The 24,745-nt window shown below is 36.3% G+C and overlaps 1 protein-coding gene across 1 annotated transcript in view; it reads right to left on the bottom strand.

Moving 5' to 3' along the window:
• LOC104624564 (androglobin-like) overlaps nucleotides 1–24,745 on the bottom strand; it is a gene marked incomplete at both ends in the record, with an annotated part of 43,051 nt that overhangs the window by 12,443 nt on the left and 5,863 nt on the right. Inside the window, 5 exons of the mRNA XM_010291967.1 lie at nucleotides 3,688–3,733; nucleotides 14,020–14,164; nucleotides 16,943–17,033; nucleotides 17,818–17,992; nucleotides 19,057–19,151. Of these exons, the coding sequence (XP_010290269.1) occupies nucleotides 3,688–3,733; nucleotides 14,020–14,164; nucleotides 16,943–17,033; nucleotides 17,818–17,992; nucleotides 19,057–19,151 (552 nt within the window). The remainder of the gene's footprint in view (nucleotides 1–3,687; nucleotides 3,734–14,019; nucleotides 14,165–16,942; nucleotides 17,034–17,817; nucleotides 17,993–19,056; nucleotides 19,152–24,745) is intronic.

The raw sequence follows: 24,745 nt of genomic DNA, 5'->3' as shown, positions 1-24,745 counted from the left end.
TCAAAATGGTTCGAAATTGAAATGATTCCCCTGCCTCAGTTTTCAGTAAGAAGGGATAGAAAGGCTGGCTTATTGGAATAGAGGTACAAAACCAGAAATTTCCCATTTACAGCAGAAATGGCAAGAACTTAACACACTGAATATGGAGCATGTAGCTAATTTCTGTAACAGAGCACGCAGACAATGGCACAGCAACTCTCCAACCCACAAAATGGTACTTAAGATATCTTTAAATGAAGTTTTCTACCATGAGTTTGAAGATGAGCAAATGTTCTACAGAAAATATGAAGAGTGATCTAACCAACTACAGATTATGTAGTCCAACGCCAATAATCTAAACTTCCAATGCAGGCAAATGGGTAGACACATTGAAAGGCAAAATAACTTTATCCAGGTAGAACATGTCAGACTATCTTAGGGTTTGGGGTTAGGATTTTTTGGGGAGGGGGAGATTTTTTGATTTAAAAGAACATACAAAGAAACAAAAATATCATACATGCTCTGCCTTAAGATGAATTGCATTTTCATTATGAAAAAAGTGCTACATAATGCTGCAAAGCTGAAGGCAATCAACCTATGAACTTCAGGTCCACTTTAACAGAAAGTCAAATTCTAGCTACTTTTATGGAAAATATAAAGATTGTCCATCTGATCAAAGAAATTTGCCACCTTACTGTGTACTACTACAATATATCATCTATACATTGTATAGTAATGTCATACTTAATCCTAGCGTGCTTATTTGAAATTTCACTTTCTAGTTTTTTCATTTTCAGCCTGTATTTTTGCTTCATTATGTCTCTGGACAAATACTGGAACAGCAAGATTTCTGGGAGATAACAGATGATCATGGGAGTAATGTGATACTACAAACAACTTCATCAGATACAGTATCTGCACCAAAAGCGACTGGAAATCACAGAAAAGCACTTCATCTAGAGACTACAACTGCTTTACTGTAACAAAAACACAGACAGAATAAGTGTAAATGTACAAATTTTCATTTTACAACAAAGCACAATTAAGTGTGATTATATATTTTAGGACAAATTTTTTGTTCTAGTGGATTTGCAAAGCTATGATTTCCTACTCAGGACATTCTAGAGAAAGACAGTGATGCACTATACTTTTACAAAAAAATTTCATTGCATTTGGTGAACCTTAATAGCACAAAATTTCAACAGACTTTAGCACCCTAAGTGGTTTAATGAGAATATATTAAGCTTTTTTATTGTAAACTTTTTTTTTTAAACAAACATAAAAGGACAGCGATTCCTAAACCAAAAGGCTGAAATATTGAAAAGCAATTATTAATCCAGGAAAGAATTTGTTTATATGTGTGAGTTTACTTATAAAATATCACTGTTCTCAATAGGAATGTGTTTCAAATCTGCTTCACGTGAACGGAAAGAACTTTCCTTACATTAGACTATTCATATATTGAACTGTCTAATGACCTGTAACCAAACTCTGAAGAGATAAAGTTTCTGAATTCTCATTCATGTACTTTGCAAAATTTGAGCAATTTTCAGCCATGTTAAAAAATGCATTCAAATCCCCATACTCATAAATAAAACATTAAAAAAAAATATTTCTCTGTTTCTCTCAGTTTTGGTTCATGATTCATGCTCTCAGATATTCTGTGGAGTTGAAACACTCACAATGAATCGTTTTGAAGTAACAGTAATATGAAGTAACCTTCATAACTTACAGTGTATGGCACCATGCAAAGCATTAAGCCAAGATATATTACTAAGCCTCCTTTCCCACTGATTTATTTTTTTAAAGATACTTTTTTTTTTTAGTTCATAAAGAAAAGCAATCATACCTGCACCACCTAATAAGAGCATAGAGCTCCAGTCTTTGAATCTTGTAACGATTAGTAATATTTTCTATGTAAAGTTGGAATAAATGGGTTTTGCATAGAGAAATGACAACATATGGGTTGAGATGGCCTGGAGATTGTGAAGAGAACCTGATTACAACGCATTTTCTTACAGTAGTGATGTGAATTATTAGTACTATAGGACACAGGATGGAAATAAGTCCACTTCATCCTTTTCCTTGGTTGTGGTATGGGAGCTTTTCTTTAAGTAGACTTTTGAGTAAGCAGAAAAGAGGGCAATCTGGCTAAGATTAAGATACACTGACTTCAGAATCAATTAATAGTGACAGCTACAAAAGTACTTCAAGATCTCAACACATGCAGGCTTAAAAAGTCACCTACTGCAAACTACTGTATTTCTACTAGGTTTTGGCATTGAGCTGTGAGAGAATAACTGGATATATTTCCAGCTCATTAACTTGTAGCATTTTGATACAGTGAGATTCTTTTCATTTGGTTCTTTTTTTTACTGGCATGTTATTAATAAAAATAAGACTTTATAAGAAAAGACATTCAAGCACTATAGTACTTGAAATCATTATCACTTCTTAAAAGTATAGCCTCAAAATTATATCCTTTGCCTGTACTGAATATATGTCTATCAAATTTGTTTTAAAACTATTTATTAGTATAAGTTTTGGAGAAGTATGATTTACATTTCCCTCGAGATATTTAGGAATCATAAATGTATTCTTACTCTTCATTATACTTTTAGTATGACCCGGGTTTTTGGCTGGTTTTGTTTCCCCCTCTCTTTATGACCTTATCATGTATTACCCTATTTGGGGGTTACTATAGATGGTTAATAGGTTGCACATTTTTCCAGAATAAAGATAATGTTAAAAACTGTGAAAATATCTAAACATCTTGGGCAAAATTACTGGGTTTAATTACTGTATAAGTTAGGAAGCTGTGCACATGCTTTAACTGAGAGGGTATTTATTGTATTACTATTAGAATAAGGGATCATAGATATTTTACAGAGAACAAAATAAAAATTTAAAAATGTTGTTAAAAGATGGCATTCTATGCCTCCCCCCCCATGAGAATCAACCTTCAGAAATGCTTAAAAAGCAAAGGCGCATTGCACAGGCTTCTACAGGGACCGAAGATGAGTGTCACAAAGCCAAGATGAGTGTCACATCTATGAATCATGGTGTAAATAAAGCATGAAACCTATTCACAGGTTTAACATGTTCTTTAACTCTGAGATTCACTTTCACAACTCTGGTAAAAGGAAAGGTGTTTCCTAGCAGTCAGTTTTAGGAGAGGGTCATTGTGCACCAAGCAAATCTAGTCACTTCTTTTAAACAGAAGGCTCTTACTGACTTCTCCTGACCAAATCCTTAAAACATTCACTTAAACAAGGAAGTACTCATTTTGAAAAAAATAATCAGTTTGAATACTCTTCAAATACTTATCTAAAACACATTAAAAAAGTAGCATTTATTAAAATGGCAGTTGTCCTTTATGCTTGCCTTTTATTTCAGGAAAAAAAAAGTGTAACTCACGTGAAAAAGAGCTCTGCATACAAAATCCAGTATACTTTACTGGAAAGTAACTTATGAGAAGTGTTATTTTTTCAAAATATTCTCGTAAACTACGGATTTTTTATACCAATCTGAAAATTCTACTCTATGTAATTATACATGCTATCACCAGTTCTTCAAAATTTTTTCCCATTAAAAAAAAAAACCAACATAAATAAGTAAGACTGTTGATATTTGTACACGAGGACTAACACTGAGGCCAAACAATATGGGAACAACAGAAGTCTGAATATAAACTTCAAACACTCTTACCGTTATTGAATCTCTCTGCATTTTGCTGCCGAAAGAGGATGGTCTCCTATACGGTGAAAAAAAAAACAAACACAAAAAAACCAACAATGGTGATTACAAACTTGCATTATTTTGTTAAAGAAAATACTTGAGTTTGGGGTAGTCCTTCCTGAGATGGAGAAAAAACCACAGTAAATTATCATTGTAGTATTACTTTTTTAAAAGAAAAATAGAAATAATAACATTTACCGTAATCCCTACATATACATCACCAATAGACAGATTGATATTTTTTCTAGAGAAGCGTATAGGATCTGGAGTCTGGGATAAAAGCCTTTCCACATGCCTACTCCTCTGCTCTTAAAAAATGTTCTGTGATATTACTGTTCTTTGACAATAAAATAAGTTCTATTCTAAGATCTAATTAGTCCTATTGTAGAATCAGTTCTGTTCTTTTATATTCTAAGTTTCCATTCTTGGAAAGTATATGGAGGGTTCCTTTTCCAAAAAGCATTTCTTGCTGTGCAAGTGTACAAAACTGTCACTGGAAACAGCATGCCTAATTGCTACAGCTTCTTTTGTTTTCTATCAGCTGGACAAATAAAAAAGTAGCCTGCTCTTTTTTTAAATGTTTTTGGCAAACAACTTTATCCTGGTCAATCCCATTTCCAAGCTAGAGCTGCTGAACTAATATTAATGCAATATCTACTTACGTTTAAAGTTGAAATCAAGTCAGCCAGCCTTTCAGAAAGTCCACTCATCAAATTTGCAAAGACAGGGTCCTTTTCTCTGAGAGATTCAAACCTTTCATACTGTTAAAAATGCATGCCTAGTCATTCTTCCTTCTAACTGCCCTCTTACCTGCAATATGACACACTCTGCACAAGACTCACTTGCACTTTTTTTTCTCCTTTTTTTCTTTTTTACAAGGGAGGGAGAGCAGGAGAAAGACATTTCACAGTTCACAGCTTATTTCCTATTTGAATGTGGTATTATTAACGGGTTAACTGGACTAGCTTTGCCTTTGCAAAGATAAATATTAAAGCCTAAAAAAAGCTACTGCAAATAAATTTGAAAGCTTCTTTTCATTCCAGGTCTCCTTTTAACAAGATTTGTCATGCCTCCCCTCACCCAAACTCCTCATATATACACCTGCTGAAACTTAATAGCATTGAGTTGGCCAACATCTGGACACACACAGTGATTTTCTGTTCTGTGTTTCAAAGAGGAGTTGTGGGAGCTATACTGACTTGGAGCTGCTTTTATACTTTCTCAATACAATCTACAAACATTTTTTGAGAGGCAGACTGACATAATTTAGAGAGTCTGAGTAAGTTAGACTGGATGTCAGGTCACAACGGTACCTAAAGCTTGCACAAGGTCACTGTGCTATAACTCCAGGTCTGCCTCAACCCTCCTGTTACAGACTACCCTGCATACACAATATGCAGGAAGCTGTGATTGCTTCCTTAGAGGAAAGCCTTATGGTTTTCTACCTTAATTCCTAGCTGCAGAAAAATTCTTCCTGCAATGTTTTACAGCACTTACACGGGCCCAGAATAGGCTCAGGAATCTCACCTCTGTCAAAATTTTAGGTGTTTGATCTTCTCTGACCTAACTAAAGGAAAGAGTTGAGAGAATACACTACAGATTTAAGAGCCTCTGTTCCAAAATAGGAAGTACCAAATAACTTAATACTTATAACTGCAGTATTTTTAATTGAGAGAATTTGAAAGTCCCATTTTTTCACAGTACAAATCCTAGATTATATTCCAAATCTGTTGTGGGTTTTTTAAAGAATGTTCATGAGTCAAAGCTGGGGACAGATCTAATATAAACAGCAATTAAGAGAAAAATACATACATTGCTGAAATTGTTAATGGTTGAACAATTTGGTAGTTGAATATACTATGCCTTACACCTCCCTTTTTAGATTAATTTCTTGCTTTTCTAGAGCAAATGAGCTGAAAAGGACACAATAGGATTTTGCAATTGCCCATGTACTTCAACTCCTGTTTTCAGACTTCTCTACATACAACTGTGCAAAACAAAAGGCAAGCTGTGATCACTTGTCACATGACATTGACATTCATGCCTCAGCATTTGATGTGAAAAATCTCTAGTAATACATAGACTATCTCTTCCCTTTAAACTGTGACTTCACAAGTACTCATGCACAGAGCTGTCATATTTCTGCATGGCAGTCTACAATGTGCAAGATTCCAATGTTGCCAAATTTCTTGAGTCACAGGATCTACCGAACAGGTACATGTCAACTGGACAATTTCTCAAGTTTCTTCTCAGAAATCCTAGGCATGTCCAAAGTATAAAAATTACCAGATCTGCTGTCCAAGCCTTGGAGACTGTAATGTTTGCACCATGAGCCTAGCACTTTCTGCTAGACTTACTGTTCATGGACAGTACACATGAACCATGCTTCTAGTACAGACATGTGGCAGCTTACTACGGAGCTACTTATTTGGTATTAACAGCTGGAAGCAGGAAGGCCTGTAGAGATACAGAAAATTTTCAAAAACTGCTTCAATAGAATTTTCAGTAAAGGAGGAGAACGTACCCTGGAACATCTGGATGCTTAGCAAGGTTACTTTAGCCAGTTTGAGCTGTGAAATCAATCTAACCACAGCTGTGTAGAGTCTCCTGTAGGCTCATTTACTCAGTTTTTGGAGCGCAAACGTAACAGTCAAAAGCTGTCTGCTTCTCTAATGGTGCGAGATGTGTCCACCTACTGAAACCTCCAATTCTGAGAGAACTGGGAGTGTCAAGGAAGTTCTCATTCTGTTATGCTATTGCCTCAGCTACAGCGACTAAGACATTGGCACAGAAAGAGAAACTAAAGGCATTTTTCCTCCTTAATGAACATACATTGTCTGAAAGGTCAACTCTGTTGCCACAGCATCTGATAAAGAAAGAAATAAAGACAAGACTTGGATCCAGCTGTGAAACATGAAAGGATGCACACAGTTAGGTTCAGGGAGGATTTATTTACTTACTGTTCTTCCAGTAATCAATGGTGTGCTGGTTTTGGCTGGAATACAGTTAATTTTCTTCGTAGTAGCTAGTATGGGGCTATTCTTTTGGATTTGTGATGAAAACAGTGTGAATAATTCAGGGATGTTTTAGTTACTGCTGAGCAGTGCTCACACAGAGTCAAGGCCTCTTCTACTTCTCACTCCACCCCACCAGCGAGTAGGCTGGGGGTGCACAAGAAGTTGTGAGGGGACACAGCTGGGACAGCTGACCCTAACTGACTAAAAGGATATTCCATATCATATGATGTCATGCTCGGTATATAAAGCTGGAGAAAGAAAAAGGAAGGGGGGGATGTTCAGAGTGATGGCATTTGTCTTCCCAAGTAACCATTACGCGTGATGGAGCCCTGCTTCCCTGGAGTGGCTGAACACCTGCCTGACGATGGGAAGTGGTGAACGAACTCCTTGCTTTGCTCTGCTTGCCTGTGCAGTTTTTGCTTTACGTATTAAACCGTTCTTATCTCAACCCATGAGTTTTCTCACTTTTACCCTTTTGATTCTCTCTCCCATGCCACCACGGGGAGTGTGCGCACGGCTGTGTGGTGCTTAGTTGCCAGCTGGGGTTAAACCACAGCAAATGTTAAATCTGAACACAAAATCTGAGGAAAATTACTTGTTTAACTTAAAAATCACAAATCTAATTTATTGTCTATTATAATAATTAACATATAATTGTAAAAATAATGGTAATTCATAAATATATAGCTATCTTGTTACTTTTGCGGCTTCACTTGTATTTTTCAGCCTCCTGACATTAGCTATGTCATTATTTTATTCAAATCCACCAAATAATATGTTTTAAAATCGATCTGATATTTTTATAAAACCAGTATCCTTTTCTATTGTAGAAATGATGCATGGCAAAACTTTTCACACCAGTTTTTCTGTAAAAAACACAAGTCTTCCAAAAATAAGCTCTCTGGATATAATGGCACGTGAAGGCATAAAGCTTCAAATACATAATTTTTAAGATCAGAAATCCATTTTAAATCTACCTCCAAAATGACAAAGATGACCAAAAATATTTCTTAAGATCCGACCCTGTATTAAATTTCCAGGTTTGATGTTGACCTCAGAGTTGTATCATCAAAGGGCTTTGCATCTCTAGTCACTTGGACACAATCTGTTTTGCCTACTCCTGAGTCACTATTTTCACTAAATGGAGTATCAGTTCTCGGTTTAGCTGTGATGTGGGAGAAGGTAACAGAGGTGGCTTTTGAAAAAAGGCAGTGGTACAAAAGAATAAAACAGCTGCAAAGTTGTGCACAGACTAAGGTATAGGAATGGCTTAAAAATACTGGATTACCAATTCGGCTTATTTTTTATTCAGTCTCTAGTGTTGGAGCTGTCCCAATCTGTATAAGCAAGTAGATATTTGTGGGCACATCAGAAAGATTCTCTATACCACAAATATATAAATTTGTGTCGCCCTTCTTAAGTCCCTCTTCTAATTCATGTGCCTCATATCTCATGTATACTTTTTTCCTGAAAAAATAAGCAAGGATTTTTCATTTTGTGCAGATTGAAGTAACTTTCAAAAAAAATCTGTAAAGAAAATAGAATTTTTTATTTTCTACCTAGCCCTCCTGTTGACTCAATACCAATGCACTGGGCTTATGAAATATATATTAAGAAGGATTAGAATAAGGAGAAGAAAAATCTTGTTATGAGACAACAGTATGGAATGTTTATGGGGAACTTGAAAAAAAGTACACAACTGAGCATGCAAACTAAATTGACTGGTATCAACCGTAAAGCAGAAGGTAAGACTGAGCTTGCATATATAAAAGGATGGCACTGAAGTAAGAAAACTGAGGTAAATATGAACTTTAAAGAACAAGTGTATTGTGTTTATGTCACTGGGCGAGAGTGGCGATTTTAACCTTCTGCTCTAGAAAGCAGCATTGCCAGGGAGCTTGATACTGAAGAAGCCACAAAGAAAAATCAGAGTGTTCTGTTTCAGATTTCTGAACATCGCAATCAGGTCAGTCTATTAAAATATGTAGTAGCCATTGCAAATTTTGATGGTAAACGTATTTGGATTAGATTTTTCTTGCTTTGTTATGGTTCAACATTTCCTCAAACAGAATGCAAAGAGCTTTCTTCTCAATGGAATTGGAGATAACTTGTATTAAAGAATTCATCACAATGAAGAATATTCAAGTAGGCTTTTGAATGGCAGAGATACAAGGAAACACTATTCCAGGATAATATTTTTCTCAAAAGAGTTTTCCAAGATTCCAGAAAGTTTCCAAAGTTCCAGAAAACTGCAAGACACTGTGCAATTTGCATATGATGACTTTTTTCCTGACCACAGAATTGTATAAGCCATAAAAACGGAAGGAAAAATCAGATTCTGAAAACCTTCTAGTTCAAGAAGCCATTATTCCACAAATAATTTTTTCCAACCAAATGGCACAAGCCAAAAATCTACTTTCAAATGCATTCCAATGCATCTTACACATATAAATTACTTACTTTCCTATTGAAGAAGAATAAAAGAGAGCCTCTTCCTTACAGAACTGGGCCCTATTTTACAGAGGTTTTTAAACAAAAAATTCACAAAATGTATTTTCTTAAAAACATTTAAGATGATTCAAGATCATTTTAACTACCAAAAATAGATGTTTTAAAGATTTTTTTTTTTACTAATGCAAATCCACACAGCTTTTAGAACTGTAAAATCAGAGGGAATGGGAAATTCAGGGGAAAAAAAAGTTTGAAAAGATCAATAATAAAGCATTTCTATTCTTTGCCATGAGTACTTTGGGGACACAAGGGATAATGCCATGTCTTTCAACTTGATATCTTCACAGGCGACACATCCAGCTCCTAAAATGTTATCTTTCATTTATAACTAGTCTCTGTTTCTGTGACAACAGACCTTAGGAACAGTGAATCAGATATTCAGTAAGGTACCTTCATACAGTTTACATTGGAGTGACTTGAAATATGCCAATTTAAGCTTGCTGAGGATATCGCACAGCAGCTGACTGAATTTCAGTCAGCTTAAAGCATAGAACAGCTGCATCCCAAAGATTTACCAAATCTGTATCAAAGTTTTTAAGGAAGACATCTCATGAATAGCAACCACACATGGAGACAGTGCTATTCACACAGTATACTACAATACAAAATACTACAAATTAGCAATAACGTAGTGAGATGGGGATGTCAAAGTTTCTCTTTCAGTGTTTGCTTATTTAATCACTAATTCATTTAATGAAAAAAAAGTACAGATGTATGTTGTTATTTCAAGTTTTAAAACTATGGAAAGAAAGCTCTCCCATAATGCATCTCACAGAACTATCTACATAATTTTGTTGATTGAAAGATTTAATACGTGAAATAAAGAAGATTGTTCTGCAAGTCAAAAAGATTTTCTTTTGCAATCCATGCAAATGCAGTCCTACTTACGAATTGCAGCTATTAATAGGCATGGCATTTTTCAGCTGAGATTTAAATTGAGGCAAAAGTAAGGTTCAAGTAGAAATCAATTAGTTGCTCATGACTTCTTACATTTCATGTCTGAATCAGACTGTGCTCAGACTAAGTCACGCTCATGTCTTCTTCCAACCCTTCCAGTTTTATCAATGTCTGTCTCTTGTATTTCCTTACTTGCCCTTGGCTCTCCTGGACTGCAAATCACAGAATCACTAAGGTTGGAAAGGACCTTCAAGATCATCAAGGCCAACCATTAACCCAACATCTCCATGTTCCCTAAACCATGTCCTGAAGCACCACATCCACACGTTTTTTGAACACTTCCAGACATGGTGACTCCACCATCTCCCTGGGCAGCCTGTTCCAATGCTTGACCCCCCTCTCGGTGAAGAAATTTTTCCTAATATACAATCTAAACCTCCCCTGGCGCAACTTGAGGCCATTTCCTCTCGTCCTATCACTAGTTACTTGGGAGAAGAGACTAACACCCTCGTCGCCACAACCCCCTTTCAGGTAGTTGTAGAGAGCGATAAGGTCTCCCCTCAGCCTCCTCTTCTCCAGGCTGAACAACCCCAGTTCCCTCAGATGCTCCTCATAAGACTTGTGCTCCAGACCCCTCACCAGCTTTGCTGCCCTTCTCTGGACACGCTCCAGCACCTCAACGTCCTTCTTGTAGTGAGGGGCCCAAAACTGAACACAGGATTCAAGCTGTGGCCTCACAAGTGCCGAGTACAGGGGCACGATCACTTCCCTCCTCCTGCTGGCCACACTATTTCTGATACAGGCCAGGACGCTGTTGGCCTTCTTGGCCACCTGGGCACACTGCCGGCTCATGTTCAGCCGGCTGTCAACCAGCACCCCCAGGTCCTTTTCCGCCGGGCTGCTCTCCAGCCACTCCTCCCCAAGCCTGTAGCGTTGCATGGGGTTGTTGTGACTGAAGTGCAGGACCCGGCACTTGGCCTTATTAAAACTCACGCAGCTGACCTCCACCCATTGATCCAGCCTGTCCAGATCCCTCTGCAGAGCCCTCCTACCCTCCAGCAGATCAACACTCCCACCCAGCTTGGTGTCATCTGCAAACTTACTGAGGGAGCACTCGATCCCCTCATCCAGGTCATCAGTAAAGATATTGAACAAGACCAGGCCCAGAGCCAAGCCCTGGGGAACACCACTTGTGACCGGCTGCCAGCTGGATTTATCTCCATTCACCACAACTCTCTGGGCTCGGCCATCCAGCCAGTTCTTTACCCAGCGAAGAGTACACCTGTCTAAGCCACGAGCCGCCAGTTTCTCCAGGAGAATGCTGTGGGAGGCACTGTCAGAGGCTTTACTAAAGTCCAGGTAGACAACTTCCACGGCCTTTCCCTCATCCACTAGGCGGGTCACCTGGTCATAGAAGGAGATCAGGTTGGTCAAGCAGGACCTGCCTTTCATGAACCCATGCTGGCTGGGCCTGATCCCTTGGTTGTCCCGCACATGCCCTGTGAGCGCCCTCAAGACAAACCGCTCCATGATCTTCCTCAGTACAGAGGTCAGGCTGACAGGCCTGTAGTTCCCAGGATCCTCCTTCCAGCCTTTCTTGTAGATGGGAAGTCCTACTGTGACAGACCAGCTTTCTACAATCATATGGTTCTAACACTCTTTGACTAGTGGGGAAAATCAAAGTGATGTTCCAAACTACTTTTATGCTTCCAGAACATAACCGTGTATTAATTTGTAACTAAGTAAATCTATACTTGTACTGCTAGAGAGACTGAAGTCATGCAACCAATAATTATTATATATTTTAAGATGCTACTTAGAGCTCCTTTTTACCCTGCTGCTTCTGTAATGATTTTCATAAGCTGCAATTATTAAAAAGACTTTTAAAGAAGTACTAATAAAATACTAATTAAACTATTGTTTATAAAATGTTTACAAACTATTGTTTATAAAATACAGAACAGTTAAATATATACTCTATTGCAAAGAATTCTCCTTCACTACAGAATTGACCTATTTTAAAATCATAAATACCCAATAACTATATCCACACATGTACATTTTCTATACGCACAATAGGTATAGAACAGTTTAAAACAAATGAGTTTCAGATCTGAAATGTAAAAATGGTGTAACAGTATACTCTGAACAGGAAACATATAAATAGGCACTCCAAAAATTACATAGAAAATTATTTCCCTTTCACTTCAAAATTTCCCAAACTAAATTTTGGTTTGTTTGTTCATGAAGATACCTCATGACATACTATCCTTAACAGTATATCTTTGGTCTTCAAACACATTTTGTAACACTACAGGCAGTCACTATACATGAACCAAATACCACAAATGTTATCCCCAAGTATATTAATCAGTTTGTCCCAGAAAAGTACAGTAGAAATTTTAAAATAATTAGGTTATCTTTACTACAGGATTGTGTGGATAAGGACTTTGTTACTGGTTTTCCTTTACACAGCACTATGGATAAACACATTTTATAGGTTCTTTTAAATTATTTTCTATATTGTAATCATGTTGAATGTAACAGATATGAAAGAAGTACTCATTCTCTACTTGGGATAGAAAATAAATGTAAAGGGGAGAACTGCAGTAAACATTTGCAAGTTGAAACTACATCTTCCCCAAAATATAATTGGTTTATTGAGTCAGATCCAGATTTTGAGTGTAATCTCATTCAAAGCTTTTGTATTGCTGCCTAACTGCTTTTTCCCCTCAATGTTCTTAAAGTCAAAAAGATAAATGCTATCAGATGCTCTTATGAGCAGTGTTTGCTGCAATAAGTATGAAATGGAAGAGACACTGGCACTGCCATGTTGGGTTCTTTTGTAGGTGTTGAGCAAATAAAATAACTTCAGTGGAGCTCTGATTGTTTGAATATTTAAGTCTCTGTTTCTCTATGCTGTGTATTATTTCCCCATACAAAATATATTGCATGAAATAGTGTAGTCCAGAAACTCTTTGAAAGTATACTTCATTCTCTGTTCAACATTCAGATTTAAATGTTACAAGGAGCATTTTGTTAAAGGTTTATCTGAAAGCAGGCTTTGGTAGCACATGTAAATAACAAGGTACATACCAATTTAAAACAGCAACAAGAAAAAAACCAGTAGTTAGAACTGCCCAAAGTCATCCTGGTAATATGTTACTGATCTTCAGTAAGATTCATCTTGCCTATCTTGGAAAACTACAGTGGAGACTTCTACCTTGTAACCAACATTTCCTGGGCTAGCTTGGGCAACCTGGGGTCAGCATGCTGCATCTAGTGAACCTGTAGGGAGGAGTGTCACTTTCTTATGGTGTCACTCAGGAAGCTTGAGCATCTAATTCATGGCTGAGGATTCCATTAGAAGGCAAAGCTCCTGAGATTTAAGAGCAGGCAAACTCAGCATTGAAGCCTTAACTCTTTTTCTAGATCTAGCCTGAAGTCTTTCAATTAAGAACCAAATGAGGATGCCGTTTTAAGTCAGGTATTTATAGAGTTTACATTTTTCAAGCAGCCATGTGCCTAAGTACATCCTTCCCTATAGATGAAATACACAAATCGTAACATTGATGAAATAGTAACATAAATGAAATAAACATCTATTTATAAAGACCCCTGACTATCTTCCTAAGACTCTCCCATCAAATTGATTTTAAAGAGCAAAATCTTTTAGAATCTGAGAAATAAATCATGAAACAAGTTTGAAACGAAAAGCATTACACCTAATACACATGAACTATGAAGTGGAAAGAGCATGGAAGTTATTTAAATACCAGGGGAAAAACGCTCACTGAGAAGTCTTTCTATTTTGCTTTTCACTATCCTTTGGAATATGAAATTAGGTCAAGTTAAAATAAATTAGGAAAATTGTTACCTGGGAATGATCTTCTGCATTTGAGTGTCTCCCACTTTGATTCATATCCACATTACTGTCATTTATATTTTCATCACTTTCAGTAACAGAAGGGAGACAGGATAGGGAATGAAATCCTTTTTTGATGGTACGCTGTGGAAAGTGGCTAAATAATAAAAGAAAAATCAAACATTTTACTCCATACATTTACTTTCAAATTACAGTCTTCATAACTACTATTTTAACAGAATTTTGTCAAAATAATTTGCGCTTCCTTTATTTTGACAGATTAATAGGGCGGCACAAAAATCTTTATATATATACATTTCTTATCATTACTGGCTTGACACTACACACATATTAATGCTTGAAAGACCTGAACTGTTGCACTTTTAACAAACCCTCAAAAAACCAAAAACCCAAGTCAGCTGAGGAAAACTAGATGATAACACCAGAAGTGAATAAATTGCTATGGCTCATAGACAAGAAAAAAAAATGTATAATGTGCACTACTTAAATAGAGGTAGGGCAAAAAAAGTGTTCTGTGTCAGAATAGTTTTTTGTCTTTTCTCTCAATATGGGTCTCCATAGCTACCACACAGCTAAAACACACGATAACCAAGGAAACCTGTGCAAGCCCTATTCTGGCTATAGTAAAAGAAAGCTGTTGCTGACTTCAGTGGAGGCAGAAGTAAAAACTCATGGGAATATAAATAACTCTGCTTGTTAAGCGAACTAGGAGAACAAAATCAAAACAATGTTGCACACATGCCAATTAAACATAAATACATAATTGTGTTATTGCAGCAATAAAGAACAGAGCAAACTGTAAGCACATGTTATCTAACCCCTTTCTTAAGGATTGAGAAAATGAAATATCAAGATCTTTAGCAGTAACGCAGTCACAATTATTTTCCCTTTGAGTGTTTCAAAAGATTTTATTGAATAAAAACAAGTGATTAAAAACAGTTTCAGTCCCAACTGTGTATCTAAGTCCCTTATCTTATTTAGGCAGCTGTATTACTTTAATGAAATGCTAATACTTGCTATATATTTTTGGTTACTACCTGTTAATTAAATCACAAGAGATTAAATTAGCTGATTGTCATGGAAACTTAGCACATTAATAAACTGTCCTTGACAAAATGGGCTAAGCTGACCATGACGCAATCTATTAAATATGAAAAAACAATATAAAATATGTTAACATGCAAATACTGCAACACCTTTATTATTATTATCTCATTCTTTTAATAACCTATTAATGGATATTGCTTAGAGCATTTTTATGTATTTCTACTCCTACTCTTTGGGGGAAGAAAAAAAAAGGTAATTTAATGTCTTTTTAACCATTAAATGCAACTGTATCAGCAAAACAATGATATTCCAAGAATATTCCAAGGTAATTTCTTCCACGGACAAATGTTGCTCTACAAAAAAAATAAAAACCCAACTGGTTTATTATCAACCCATCCAATGATGATGATCAAAATGCAGAACCTGTCAAATGCATAATTTATTCAGTTTACATAAAGATGTACTTATCAAAAGGTGTACACACCTTAAAAAATACACACACCTCCAACAATTTACAAATTGTTGTTGGACTCAGTCTCAGGATAAGAAATATCCTCCAAAGTAACATAAACCTTTTGGTCCTCACTTGGTATGTGATACATTCAATGCTTCCTCTGTCAGGGGTTCAGTCAGAATAAAAAAGAGGAGATTAATAATTTTAGCAGTTGTCTACTGAATGTCCACATCGAAAGCTGAAGCCTAACAGTCATGTATTATGCAGTGGGTCACAGGAAAAAAACCAAGGCCCTGATACCCTTAATGGTGGTAATCCTTTTTTTGTCAGTCAGCAAATATTTTGCTGAATATTGAATATTGACTAGAAGTGGTGTATATATCAATTTCTGAAACTCCTTCTCTAAGATACCCTGTTTAAAGATCCTGTTTTTTGAGGGTTTATAGGACTTTCAAAAAGTTTTTAACACAAGGCTTTTATATAAAGTCATGTTTTGAGCATGAGCTGCTTCACCTGCACTCTCAGGCTTCTTGTAACAACTATAATGAACAAGGAACAGCCTACTTTATTCATAAATTTTAATTATTCCATGCCAAATATGTGGCGCCAATGACAGCACTGACTGTCCAGTGAATGACTCCCTTGTTATATGCAAGAACTGAAAGAGACGAGTAGTTTGAGGAAAAAATTGAAGGACATAAAAGAGAATTCCTATTTCTGGTGGAAGTGATCTACTGAATATTCTGCGTCTGTGGGCCCACTGAGTAGAGAAACTGGGAAATATTTTTCACCTGACAAAGCTCCCTGCCCTTCATTGTCGGATGCCCTGAGAAGTGTGCATCCAACTAGGGGACTGTCCGTACAGGGTGTGACAAGTAGGGACCCACCTCTCAGGTGTTTTCAGGCCCACCTCCTGGTGGGCTTTCTCAACAGTGTGTAGATTAGCAGTAGTATGGAGCAGCATATAAAGCTTACAGCGCCCCAATCTGCGCCTCCAACAGGAGGTGTGTGCAAGTAGAAGAACCTGCACTCCCAAAAGAGGTGTGCTTGTAACCCACAATGCCAGGAGGGTGCATATATGTGTATGCCTTTGTGCCTGAGCTTAGAAATTCTTGGGATTAGCCACAGAAAGGTGTTCAGAAGTTTGTAGATGTTTATTAACATTTTGTAAGCATCTAGTATAGTGGCTTATCTGTTGTATTGTTGATATTGATCCTAAATGTACGATTCATTGATTGCCAATTAATTATGTGACATCAATAAAACGATATAGTGCTCTGATGCTGATGTGCTTTAAACTACACGAACTGAGCAGTTTCTCCCTGTGACAGAAGTAAATATAAGCCATTGTGCTTTCACACTGGAATGGACTAACAATAGGACGTTAATGCTGAAGCTACATTGAATACTTACATATCTGTGGGTATTGTGATAAGATTCAATTTGTAATTCAAAAATAGGCTAGCAATCTCAACATGTTCTTCATGTTTCTTTACCACAGGCTCTAGAAAAAAGCAACTTGTTAAATATATATTCATAAGAAATATTTAATATTATAATTTTGACAAATAATTGCCATACGGAATTCATCATCACCCTTAAATAATTCTATTCTCCAAGTATCATCACATACACTTGAATGGAAGAGAAAAACCAGGTGTGACTTTAGGTGACATATCATGAAAAAATAAATGCATAACACTCCAATCCTCAGCCTGCAAGGTATTACAAGTATGCTTAACCTATATGTAAAGGTTATTCAAGGTAGCTCAGAACAACTATGGCAGCACGTTCTGCCTTTGCTAATTTCCTTCCTTTCTGATCCCAGTATATTTTGCCAACATACCTGTAATGCTTTCATATTCAAGCTACCTCTCATGCCTTTAACTCCATTATGCAGTGTAGACAAGCCCTAGAACAAATTTACCCCTAAAACTATGAGTTATTGCAGCAGGACTAGTCACATACTTTAAAGGTTTAAAAGGTGTTCAGAAGTTTTCATGGCTCAGCATCAGAGAGCTTCTGCATTGCTTTGGTAACACTCCCTCTTCATTTTCTCCAGCAGAGTAGGAGAGAGAAATTAAGACACTTCTCAAAGCATTTAAGAAATAATAGGGCGAAGGGGAATTAATACAAGGGCGGGGAGGGCGGGGTGGCGAGAGAGAAAGAGTAATCCCCTGTGAATTTCTATTGAAATTAAGCTAACAGATGATAGGTATGGCTCTGAAAATGTTTATAATAATTAAAATGTGATTACAAATTTGTTTTGGAGGTTTGAGTAGACAAACCTTGAGGTTCAGATGTCACAACAGTTTCCTTTTTCTGACGGAAAAGCTTCCAACGAGGAACTGGTGGTGGTTGTGGCGGTGCTACCAGAGGACAGGACCTCGTTCTAGTGATCAGGACAGGGTGGCTATAGATGTGGGAAAGCCCATATTGCCTCAGCTTCTCTGAAGAATCAGCCTATGAAACATGGAAAGATAATCTGACTGTGGTCTCATTTGTCGTCACTCTCTCAAAAGAGAAAAGTATGCACACAGAAGCACCTAATGGCTTGGATAACAAATGAAACTAAAATAATTCACCTGACAAAGCTATCCAGAAACATTCTAATCAGGATTTAATATTCAGAAGTAGTAGTATAATGGAATAGAAATGTTTAAGTATAGTTTACTTTTCATAATTCCTCAATTCTTTCAACTTATTTACATAACCATATTCTTTTAGGTGCTACAAAAAACATGTAAGTGAAGCAGAATGAAGATGTAAGAAAACATCAGTGACAACATTTTGTTTTAAAAAAGCATATTTAAAAATACTTTTTCTGAGGAAAAAGTCCTTACTTCATGCTGCATTTATAAAGTGGCAGAATTCTAAAAGCCACTGGCCTTGTAGTTAACTTGTGAGATCTCCATAATGTAATATCACTTTGAAGCAATACATCATTAAAGTTAAGCTTTTTATCTGCTGGCTAATTTAGAAAACATATTAAAGGCACTACAGCTGACCCATATACCAAAGCCATTAGCAATAGACTTAAGAACAATTTTAGATGTGGACATTGAGTGGTGCTCTTTCCATTAAAATAACAACGGTCCAGTGCTTAACATTTTTCACCACTGAAAATTCTGTTACAAGATTTGTATATCCTTTTGACTTTAAAAATACAGCTTCTTTTGTTTGCTAATAAATCAGCTATAACTTATTTCTTTAATGTGTACATCAGCAAGTCTCTGATTGCTCCCGCTCATGATGCATTTTCTAGTCCACATCTAACCTCTCCCAGGAGACTTTAGATCCTGGGATCCAAAAGAAAGTGGAGTAAAACTGAAAAAATGAGCAGCGCTGTTGCAGGAAAACGAATGATCAGAATACAGAAGTACCGAAATATAAATTTAACTGACAGTCATTACACGGTGACTGTTTCACTGTATTAATTTTTATTATTTTTGTTACAATGTAGTTGCTACAAAATGAAACACCCTGGTAATAAAATACGTAATGCTTTCCTCTCCTGAGAATCTTACCATCTGCCCTAATGAAAAAATATCCTCTTCAAACAAATGTAGTGGTGTACAGCTAGCATACACAGCCATTTCCGGCTGGGTTGGCACAGAGGATTCTGCAGAGAAAACATTAACATGCTTTAGAATAGGGTAAACAGTAAATAAACGTTGTTGTCCCTCACCCTAAATTATCCTACTTTCTCTGCCTTATTTTTATCATTCTTTTCTTTGTCTGACTGTTATTTCTATTCAAAACAAAAGCTCACTGTAAAATTCTCAGAACAGAAACCACGGATGGAAAAAACACTATTTTAATCCTTGCCTATTTCAATCATCAAGAATTTTTTCATATTTTACATCTTTTACACAAATGAGTAACAGAAACTACAACTGAGAAATGCAACAGCTCTCACCATTGTTCTTTTATTTTTCTTCACATTTAAAAAATACTAGATACTAGTATGAAGAACACAATACACATTATCTGGGTAGATGAAGTAAAAATATACTGTATGGTCAGTACTAGCCAGAGGCTTCTCACTAGTGAAAACAAAATTTTATCTTGGCAGCCAAAGGATCAAAAACCAGAGGTCTGGCCACTCCTACCAATGGATGTGGACATTGAGAAAAGTAGTTTGAGAAACATAGTGCTTGTAAACAAGGGTTACTGCTCTTACTTCTGTCAAGGAGATGGAAAAACTGAGGTAATGATGGCTGCTTCAGAAAGTGTGAGGGGTTGACCCCATAGCTTTTACCCCACCCACCTTACAGAAGCCTGTTTTCTTGTCATTCTGCCATAGGCAAGGCATAAAAGCAGGGGCACGTTCACTTTGTTACCCCTAGAAATCTGTTGCACTAGGCAACCGTGCAATTGCCTCATACCTGTATCTCTGACAGAAGTCATCATTAATTCCTGAATGATGAAGAGAAACCAAGGCTGTCTGGCTGACAGCCAGTTCACTCATGCTGAAGGGAAATTAAGAGTCTAAAAAACATAAGTATAGGTCTGTGGTTTGACCTAAAAGTCAGCTCAAAAAGAAGGATATCTATTTCTCTCTATTTTCCTTAGCCATTTAAGAAAGCATGTGAAGACAGAATTTCAGTACACAGGTTGTGACATCTGTTTTTCAGCAGAATATTTTGTCTTTGTTTCCTTCAGCTCCACCTCAAACACAGGATAATTGCTTCCTATGTGTAGTAAGTATTTAACTAGAAGTTGCTCTAAGAATAGGTATTTTCTGTGAAATAGAATAAAACAATGCTGTCTACCTACAAAGAAAAAAGGAAAAGGAAAAATAGGCAAGTGGCTGGAAAATACAATTTATCAGCCTTAAAATCCATTTATTTAGATGGTATGCGATGTTTTTTTTCTTAAAGCAGTAAGATACTGCTGCATCTTAAATATTCTTCCAGAAATTCAATTACTCAAATATAAGCTGACGGTAGGTCAGAGTTACTTTCTGGTGGATTCTTAATATTTCTCACTGTATGCCTGTGATTCCCATGTTAACCACAGCTCTTGTGTTTGCTGTGGGTTTCAAGGTATTCAAAAGCAAGGCTATAATTATAGGTTTGATCTCAGTCCCTACTGACACATCTGATCTGTTACAAATACAGCAATAGTAGTTACGATGTACTACGCATTACAGAACAGTACGTGCCCCAAGGCACACCGATCTCATTGCTTGTGAGAAGTATTTCTCAAATAAAAGTATTTAATCAAATAACAGGTGGAATGTAAAGCTGTCACAGATGTCCAAATGGGTTGTGAAATAAGATGTCTGCAGGGCAGACAATAAATAGTAATGAACAAATTATTAGAGCATGCAAATGATTAACCAGGCACACCACATTCACTTTAATAATACTATTACAATACTAGAAAGATTTTGTACATGATGCCAGTACCTTTGAAAAATAATATATAATTTGATCCTTTTTCACTGTACAAAAAATGAGGAGGATGTATGCAAATTATTTGCCACCAAGTGTACTGTTGATTAGCATGAATTCAGCATCTGGGGAAACTAGTTAAAACCAATAGGCTTGATAAAATTGAATTATTAGATGAAAAATGTTATAAGATATGCTACAGCAAAACAGTTAGATTCAGCAAAGCCTATTATTTATATCCATCAGTGTGGATTTAAGAATTCTGCAGTGCTTTGTTAAAGATTTTTGAATCCTTGTAGCTGCTTACGTTTCACATTTGCAGCTTTGCAAATTCATTTACAGACACTGAGTAATACAGAACCTGAATGAATGTTTGAGTCCCTGGAGAAGAGCAAGTATAATTTGAATTGATCCATGTAATATATACATCCAGCCACTTAAAAAGAAAGGCCAGGAATGAAAAATATTGGGTTTAATAGCTCTTAACTGCTTTTATTTTTAAAAAAATCATAGGTTTTGAAGACTTGCAAAGAATTTTCTCACTGTGTTTTCATGTTTCTCTTAAATACTTATTTGCCAAACAAGAGCTGATGCTGAGTTTTAACATTCCAAAACACTTCGATTGCCTGTCAATATCCTTCTTATCAGGTGTGCAGCTTATACATTAACCTCTGCTGTTGTGTTAGGCATGGACTAACTTTGTGTATTACAGAATCCTAGAATCATTTAGGTTGGAAAAAACATTTAAGATTATCAAGTCCAACCATTAACCTAGCATGGCCAAGTCCACCACTAAACCATGTCCCATCTATTGGAGGGTATTTTTTTAGTCTTCAGAAAAAGTGACCTATGAGCATCTTGGAATTGACATAAATATTGCAGAATGTTAATGTGCATTTGAAAATCCAGAACAAAATATTAGGCTCCAATCTAAGTCTACTTATAAGTCTACTTATAAGTGAAAATTCTTTTGAATATGCAGAAGGAAAATGAAAATAACTTTACAGTTATGTGTTATGTATCTCATTGACTATGATGATTAACATTACAGATCTACTTGTATAACTTCAGAAATTTTTAAACATAATAATAATCTCCAAACACTTCTGTGACAGAAAGTGACATAGAAAATATTATTATCTCTAATTACAAAACTGGTATCAAGGCACAATGAGACACAGCAAAAATAAATGGCCAGTTCGTAGAACAACTCCCATACTCCTGGATAGTGCCCTCTTCAGTGGAATAGCACTACCTTTCCATCAGTTCAGAAATTATTAGGAAAATTATTAGTCTAGAACCGTAAATGGAAAGTGGAGCAACGTCTCTTTATAGGAACAAGGTGTCTAAGTAGCTTATATCATATCATCATGAAGACTCTTTATGGAATTAATGAACTCCCTAGGTATGAAAAGAGAAATAGCTACTAGAAGAAAAGACTGATGAGTGGAAAAGTGCAGATTGTGTGCTGAAAGAGGCCGGTAGGAACATACGAATCATCTACAACAGCTTCCCCAGGACTGGCTGGCTGATAAGCCACGGGACCAAAGAGCTGGTTGCTCTCAGGAAGAGCCCTGGATGATCAGGTGAAGGGCTTGTTATTCTGCTGGGTCCACACAATAGGATGAATACAGGAACAGATTCAATGCTTCAGGGATCCTGCAACTCATAGTGTACCTGGAGCGCACAGCAGGCATTGGTCTGAGCACGCAAGTGCTTCAGAACTGTATTTATACATTTGTATAATAAGAATTCATCTGTCTGGGATGGAGCTAACTTTCTTCAGAGTAGCCCATGCAGTGCTGTTTTAGATTCCTGACCAAAACAGTGTTGGTAACACACCAATGTGTCAGCTACTGCTGAGCAGACCTCACACAGCATCAAATCCTTGTTTCTCACCCTGCTGCCCCAGCGAGTACGTTGGGAGCGGGCAAGAGGTTCAGTCCTTCTGATTCTCTCCCTCATCCCACTGGTGGGGAGTGAGCAAGCAACTGGGTGGGGGGGCTTCGCTGCCAGACAGCATCAACCCACCACAACATCATAACCCACACAACATTAAAAGCCTGTAAGAGAAGTTTCCAAATACTTCAAAGTAACTAGTATGTCAATGTGTATGAAAACTAAATGAGGTAATGAATATACAAGGTAATGAATACAAAAGGTTTTGTCATTTTAGAAGTAAAATACAAATTATATCAAGAGCTGTTAAATACTTCTTTAGAAATAATTCATGTTTATTAGAAGAAAATTCCCCTAAAGTGCTCACACTCAATAGGTGGAGTGAAAACTTGCAGTAGGGAAATAAGCACTTTTATGGTGGTAGAAAGGAAATACTTTTTAAGTCACTTACATTAATTAAAAAAAAAAAAGCTGTTGCATTAAGTAAAGTCACTATTACAAAATTCAGAAGAAGAATTTTCTAGAACAAAGAACAATTCAGAAACTTTTTACAACTACTGCCTCTGGAGTCTGACTTTGAACCTAGCCCTAGTTTCAAATATTACTTTTAGGCACAAAAATAGTTCTACTGTCCCAGGTCACTCTCTGCAGACCACATGTTTCATAATGCCTGCAAGCTTATTCTCTTGTGGCTACAATCTCAGAACAAAAATGTATTTTAATTCAGTATTATTTCAAATCACTGTTCTCTCTTTTTTTTTTCAGTCTAATAATCTTAAATTTGTTCCATATCTTACACCCTCTGACTTTACAATGTCCACATTTATTTCTATTAAAATTCTTATCAAGTTTATTAGTCAGATATCTACCTCTTACTCTTTTTCAAAACTCTTCTGGTTTAGACCTAGGCTACAAGTTCTCTGACCATTGTATATGAGCCCTGAACTAATAACCTTTTTAAAGAACCTCTTCACAGGCCACTAACTGTCTTTAAGAAAACAGCATAAACTGTGCTTTAAATGGCAGAACAAAAATCAAAATGTCATGTGGTTCTTCATACGGAAACATTGCCTGATGATTTTTAATGCTCTTTCATTTCACACAATTTCTAGAATTCATCAGTTGGATCCTGCTGCTTCTCCTTTGCTTTCTTTTCCCACAATGTGCTTGAGTACTGGGCACATTCCTTACATTCATGTGAATGCCTCATTTCCTATTCCACAACTACTACCACTAAAGCAAACTATGTTCCTGCAATACATTTTCATTTACTGCTGTTTAACTCCTTTAGTAGTATCTAAGGTAGGAATTCAAATTAATAGATTTGCTGATGTCAAACAGCAATATTGGTTTGATATGACTTAAAATTATTTAAACTACCAACTTTAATCAGGATTTAAATCAAGAAGCAGGAATTCAATTTACACACTGAATTTCATTCTCATTATACATTTTTACTTTGTAATTATTTCCCCAAAGAACAATGCTCTACCTATTCTTACCTGTTGATTTGCGACTAGATAATATTCCAGTTAATAAATATGTTTCCTTCTGCTAGCCATATGGAAATGCTACATGTACACAAATACAAGCAATGACAAGAGCCAATCTGTATGTACCTTAACATTTTATGAAGACTTTCTATACATGACATTTCTTATTGACTGATTAGTTCAACAATTAGTATTTACTTGTGGTTTGTTTAAACTGTATTTTGTTTTTTTTTTTTAAATAAATTCAAAGGCACAAAGCAAGAATTTATTTAATTTTTAAGCTATCATGAATGTATCCATAGAAAAAATAAATTCATCAAAATGTATTTCCAGGATAAAGTAACAAATTTATTAAACAATTATATAATGGAGTGAGTGCTAATGAATATTTCTGGGCCCCCGCCCTTCAACAAAGAAGCATTCCT

This window comes from Phaethon lepturus, unplaced genomic scaffold (genome assembly GCF_000687285.1).
Source record: "Phaethon lepturus isolate BGI_N335 unplaced genomic scaffold, ASM68728v1 scaffold7630, whole genome shotgun sequence".
Lineage (NCBI taxonomy): Eukaryota > Metazoa > Chordata > Aves > Phaethontiformes > Phaethontidae > Phaethon > Phaethon lepturus.
Note: the sequence above shows the minus strand (reverse complement) of the source record. Positions and strands in the feature narration are given on the sequence as shown.